The following is a 6,061-nucleotide window of genomic DNA, read 5'->3' as shown; positions in this document are numbered from 1 at the left end:
AACAGGCTTAACACAAAATGGTACAATCACTGATAGCAATCTTTACTGAGAACCATTTTCACTGTACAAGCAGATATAAATATGCAACCATAAAACTTCAAGCATACAGTTAGTGTTCAGTAACTAAATGAATGCCAAAACTGTACTCAAGGATTTCAATGGAAAACGGCTTTAACTACTAAATAATTTTTTTTAAAGTGGGCAAACAAAAAAATGGGAGGAAAAAATAGAAATCCATGACATGCATCTGCCAGCCTATATAGTACAAAACCAGCCCAGGCTGCAGTAATACCTGGCCAGAGGACATTTAGTAGATACAAAGTTTTTCACTGTTTCAAGCCAAATTTGCGACTTCCAAAATAAATAAGAATATTTCATAAGCCAGTAGAACAGAGTTGAATTTCATAGTTGCTGTACTGAACATGGAAATTCTGTATGGCTCAAGTATACTATTAAAAATTGTCTGAGTTGGTAGTTAAACAGCTGCTTCTCAGTGATGACATGTCCTCTCTGGTTGAGTGAAATTTCTACTGTGAAACTTCTGATGATATTCGTGTCCTGATGGAAAAACTCTGCCTCCCGGTGAATCTTCGTTGCATCTTTTTGCTGACGTTGGTTCCCATCAACTACTCATCTTCTGGCTTTAACACCTCCGGCAGAAGATGAGGCTTAACTGATGTACTGCCCAGCAAAGACACCTGATTTCAGAAATTCTACAGTGGGACAGAATGGGCGGGCTTCACAGGGCTGTAGTAGTTGATTCCGCTTGATGCATGAACTTATTTGAGTGCATTAATACAAATGGATTGGTTTAAAAAAGAAGAAGCAACATTTAACGTTTAGGATTTTTTTTTGCATTTGCAAAACATAAAAAAATGTAGATACTAACTTGTTGTCCATCCATCACTGAAGTCATACAGCTCTCTAAAACCTTCACTTGTGCCACCAGCATTGGAAAAGATGGGGCTTAATTAATGTGTGCCCAGTCCAGACGTTACTGCAGCCTTCGCTTCTAAGTCCCAGGCTTGAAAGGCGTTAGGCATTGGGAGGGCTTCGCCAAGGCTTCAGGTGGGGAGGGGTGCAATTACTGGTCCAGTGGGGAGGGGTCAGTCACAAGGCTTCATACAGAAGGGTCAAAGGTCAGGAATATATACAGAACAGGTGGGAGACTTTACTGTCGACTCTTCAGGGAATCCACCAGCCTACGGAGACAGAGCAAATATAATTTAGCCTCAGTAAACACGGAACAGGTGACATGTTTTGCAATATGTACTAAATAAGATCTAATGCTGAAGAGAATGAGTAATCTAGTGTAATTAACCCTCCACATAGTCTTTTGCTGTTTTTGAAATGGTCAGCATGCTCACAGTTAAATACAAATGTGGTTGTAGATGAAAATAAAAATCACACCTTATTTCTCTCATTACAGCAGATATACAGTATAACCCGGACGTTGAGTTTTTCCTACTTCATCCTCATTTTAAAACACTGTCTCTGAATAGTAAGTACGGTAAACGCCTACCATTCCATTGCTTCATCCAGGCCTGTTCCCTTTGTGGCCGAGGTCTTGAAGATCTGCCATTTTCTGTCTTTGAGGGCGGGAAGGCCCAGAGCGTTGGCCACCTCAGTGGGCGTCATTGCCTGGTCCATGTCCTGCTTGTTTGCAAATACCACCAGGATAGCTTTCTTCAGCTCTTCCTCCTGGATGAAACACAAGGTCACAAAATGACATGACAAGCAGACGTTGTTAGATGTTATTTTTTTTTAAATCCAGCAAGTGAAGCCAGATATTTGCCAAAGGGTAGCTATAAAGAACTAACAAACAACTGTAATCCTTTAAACTTATAAACAACCAAATACTTGATCATGAAATGTCACCACTCTTAAACGCCTAAATGCTGAAATTGAAATACCATCCCAGGAGGTCTATTTCAAATGTTCAAATTTGATTTTTACATTTTGTCTGGATCTGACCACTGCAATTTAAGCAACCTAATTTCTTGTTTTAAAGAAGTTGAATTAAGTTTTAATTCAGAATTTGACTAATTAAATTCATGCCACTAGAAAAAAATATTAAGACACTAGACATTTTGTGAACATGAATTAAAAAAAAAAAAAAAAAGAAAACTTATCTAAAACTCAGGTTTCTGAAATTGTACCACTTGAAAGTACCTACTATACAATTTTAAAGAGGGTGATGATAAAACCCCATAAATTCAGACAAATCGTTTTCATATTTAATGCTTGTGCTATTCAGAGGTAGTTCAATTTAAACATCAGTAGTGGTTAAATTTTACAATTTGGGTATTCAGTTGCTCATATGATTAAAATGATTTTATGTTCTTACAGTTTTAACTGATATTCCAGTCCACACTGATAATCATGACCTCATGGTGGCAGCGGAGGAAAAGTGAGGCTTTCTCAAAATGATTCTGACGAAATGAATTGACCCTCTGTAGATGTTCAGTGTCATAGAAATCTATGCAGTAGTTGTTGACATCCCTACCGCTTTGCCGCTAGCACGGTGGTGAGGCTTGTAATGAAATAACCTCACATCTGACTTAGTTCTCTGTTTTTAGGTTGTAATTAAGAATAAGCTCACTTACCTCCAACATGGCCACCAGCTCAGACTTTGAGATGCCCATCCTGTCGCGGTCGCTGCTGTCAACGACGTAGATGACTGCATCTGTGTTTGAGTAGTAACACCGCCAGTAGGGCCTGTCATGCAGAAAGAGGAGCAGAACGGTTGTGAGAGTGGACAAGAGATGGCAAGGAGGTTATAAAACTTAATATCTTAAATCAACACAAAACCTAAATTTCTCTCTACACATGTTCACTCCTAGGAGCTCCGCAGCATAGCCGCGGGTCGATTTTAGCGGGAATGTTTTTAGTAATTGTGGCAGCTTGTTTCTTATTTCACTGTTTTAATTGTACTTCATTCTCCATATTATTTAACTGTCACTCGCTCATTGAATCTGCTTCCTTCAGTTCTCTTCACACTCGCAGACCGAACACATCAGCGCGCCCCGCTTCTTTCTGTCTCTCCCTGTAAGTTTGTTGCGGTGATTTTCTCCATCAGTAGTAAGCTACGTTATATAAAGTCGCCTAAGACAAGAACTTGTCTTCTGGACGTTTTCCTCCCACAATTCCGTTAACAGCTTTGCTGCATGTTGAGGAGTTGACGACGTAGCCTATTAAAACAAAACCAACGTGGTAGCTAACGAATGACATCTGACTTGTGTTCCCTGTCGCTTGTCTAAGTTACCAGGTTCACTCTTGTAAAATATCCGACGTGCCGCGACTTGTAACGCAATTACTCTGTGCTTCTCTGAAAAATGCTACAATGTGTTGCCTAACCTGGGCGGACCGCCGAAGTAAAGTATGTTTGGGAAATACTGACTGAACTGTTTTTTTTTTTTTTTTTTAGTTCTTTTTACAAGCCATGTCTTCAGCAGTGTGTCGACCGGCACTGCATCTCCCTCCATGTTAGAGTTTGTGAGAAGAAGACTGCTGACACAGAGGGAGGGGTGGGGCTGTACAGCGTGGGAGAGAGAGAGAGAAGCAAACGCTGGCAGGACTTTACGGACACATACTAATTAACTCGACATCAAACTATATCGGTATAAACAGTATTGTCTCATTTTATATCTCTTTTGAAATTATATTGGTATACCTCATTATACCGATATACCGCCCAGCCCTGCCACTCACCTGATACTCGTCTGTCCACCCAGATCCCACACCTGGAACTTCAGATTCTTGTATGTGACTGTCTCAACGTTGAAGCCGATTGCTGTGCAGAGATAAATCCAAATGTGTACAGTGAGGGCAGAGAACATGAGTCTGATTATTACCGATGTCGCATCTGCATGTGCAGTGTGATATTTCTGCTGAGTCATTTTTATGATATATACTGTTTGTCATTTTCTCTACAACTACTTGGTCATGGTTCACAAATCACAGTGACACAGGTTAAGGGAAGTTTGAGATGTCACGATATCAGTCACTCAAATATTCTGTATCTGAACATTCACAGGAGAAAATGTTGCTAAAACAGTACCAGAACTGTTGAGGCACCGTGTCATTAAATCAAAATTTGTTTGCAAACCTGTCCATAAAAGACCAGAAAATCTTTTGGAATCGTCATGATTTTGATCAGGCTAAATAATGTTGCTTTAAAAACAGCATGTGTGTCTACATACTTCCATTTCTCCATCGTGTTTTTAAAAATCAAAAACTGACCTATACATTCTGTAGGTCAGTTTTGATCATAACGGCCCTTTAATCAAAATATTGATTTGATTAAAAATCTAAACTCATTCGTAAGACCGTGAGATAGCTCAGCTATTCTCGCTGGCAGCCTAGCAAACTTCTGGTTTGTACAGGCTCAGTAAACCATCTACTAGCTGTAATGTAATATAATGTAAAGCAAGGGAAACCTGTTTTTCCACACCAGCTTTGTGCATCTCAAGTCAAAGCACTTTTGTGTTAAAGAAGAAAGCTGACCAGACTGGTTGCCTGTGCTTACCAAGCCTCTCCCTGTAAACACATCAGCCTGCATGATTACTGGTCGAAGCCATTCATAATCTAATTACTGTACATAAACAGGTTGTTCTCATACCACTATCTTAAATACAGTGCATCCGATAAACTGATTGCTAACGGACATGAATCTAAGGATGTAATGTGAAGAGGAACAAACATTAAACAGGTGTGGAAATAAAAAGATAGAGCAAACCAGTACATACTGGGGATTGTGGTGACCACCTCTCCAACCTGCAGCCGGTACAGAATGGTCGTTTTTCCAGCGCCATCTAAACCCAGGATCAAAATTCTCATCTCCCTGGTGCCAAACAGGCCCGAGAAGAGACTAGAGAATAAACCGCCTGAAGAATAGACACAAATAATGAAATTAGTGTTGGTAAAAGTAGCTTTCCATTAATGGATGGAAAGAAAAATAAAACAAACAACATGTTTGTTCCATCTTTATTGTGAATTTAACACTTTGGGTTTGCTGGCTTTAACACATCACTTTGGTATCTGGTAATGAAAGACATTTTTTCGTCGTTTTGACTTTTGATCGTTTGGATTAACCTAATATTAACTCAAATAATAAAAACTATAATAGTTAACCAATAGTTAATCAACTACCAAAGTATAGGTTATGCGAGTCCTACAAGGATTACAGAGGGGAGAGAAATTCATTAAAACATGAAAGTGAATTCAACGTGTAAGAGTGCGCTTTTCTATATTTGGGACTATTTAAAACTCTATTCCTGTCATCCTCACTCAGGTGGTGGAGCAAGTTAGCTGACGTTAGCCTAGCTATAGCATCTGACGTTATGGCATGTTGGAATTAAATGTGGACTGCATGTTGTCGTGCTTTATCTCTTATGTCCTTGATGCCAATATGTACATTTCATTAAACAGCTAAACTGAATAGATTAGATAGAAGGGAAACGTTTAGGAACTGTCCACACCAAAACACCGTGGATAAAAAACATACGGTATTCACTGTAAATCGCTAAGTTAGCGTTAGCTACCAAGCTGGCAGCAGTCGCACTGCGCGTAAATTGAGCAGGCAGACAAAAAAAAGAGATATACCGAGATCTAATTATTCATACGCATGTAGGACATAAGTACTTACAGGATAAATTCATATTTTATCGACCAATATTAAAATACTCACCCATTTCGACAAGACTACCGTTCTTATATCAGCAATGCAGGCTGGATCATGAGACCTTCTTCCGTGTAGTTGACGTGTCGCTGAACGCTGTCACCAAGTCTCGCGTGGATTTAGTTTCGCAACATTTCACAACGGAAGTTAATCGTAAACTGTGATAGCTATTATACAAACGTTTAAAATATTTTCAACAATACAGCTGACACGTTAATATTCTTTTAGATTTGATATACATGACTCGTGGGTGCGCTGTTTTCTAGAAACATACATCCTTTAAACGAAAGTGCTGCTTGTGAAAAGAAGACTCTTTCTGACGCTGTGGTACAAGGTTACATTCAAGAAGACAAAACGGATACATGTTCACAAATGTTCAAT

The 6,061-nt window shown here is 39.3% G+C and overlaps 1 protein-coding gene across 1 annotated transcript; it reads right to left on the bottom strand.

Moving 5' to 3' along the window:
* Positions 1-21: 21 nt before the first annotated feature.
* On the bottom strand, positions 22-5,831 carry arl1 (ADP-ribosylation factor-like 1). Its single transcript, XM_038738654.1, has 6 exons — positions 5,690-5,831; positions 4,749-4,886; positions 3,712-3,793; positions 2,607-2,718; positions 1,523-1,701; positions 22-1,202 (listed from the first exon to the last, which is right to left on the bottom strand). Exons 1-6 carry the CDS (start codon positions 5,691-5,693, stop codon positions 1,172-1,174), a joined length of 546 nt encoding a protein of 181 aa, XP_038594582.1. The 5' UTR covers positions 5,694-5,831; the 3' UTR covers positions 22-1,171.
* Positions 5,832-6,061: the final 230 nt, after the last annotated feature.

The sequence above is a fragment of the Micropterus salmoides genome, unplaced genomic scaffold (genome assembly GCF_014851395.1).
Source record: "Micropterus salmoides isolate LMB-PRFRI ecotype aquatic unplaced genomic scaffold, ASM1485139v1 Ms_hic_scaffold_23, whole genome shotgun sequence".
NCBI classification, from domain to species: Eukaryota; Metazoa; Chordata; class Actinopteri; order Centrarchiformes; family Centrarchidae; genus Micropterus; species Micropterus salmoides.
Note: the sequence above shows the minus strand (reverse complement) of the source record. Positions and strands in the feature narration are given on the sequence as shown.

What these genes read in the sequence shown, in the direction of transcription:
- arl1 (XM_038738654.1), bottom strand. An exon ending in GGTGGTCACCACAATCCCCA is followed by an intron (nt 3,794 to 4,748) that starts GTATGTACTGGT and finishes ATCTCTGCACAG; the next exon opens with CAATCGGCTTCAACGTTGAG. An exon ending in CTGGATGAAGCAATGGAATG is followed by an intron (nt 1,203 to 1,522) that starts GTAGGCGTTTAC and finishes CTGTCTCCGTAG; the next exon opens with GCTGGTGGATTCCCTGAAGA.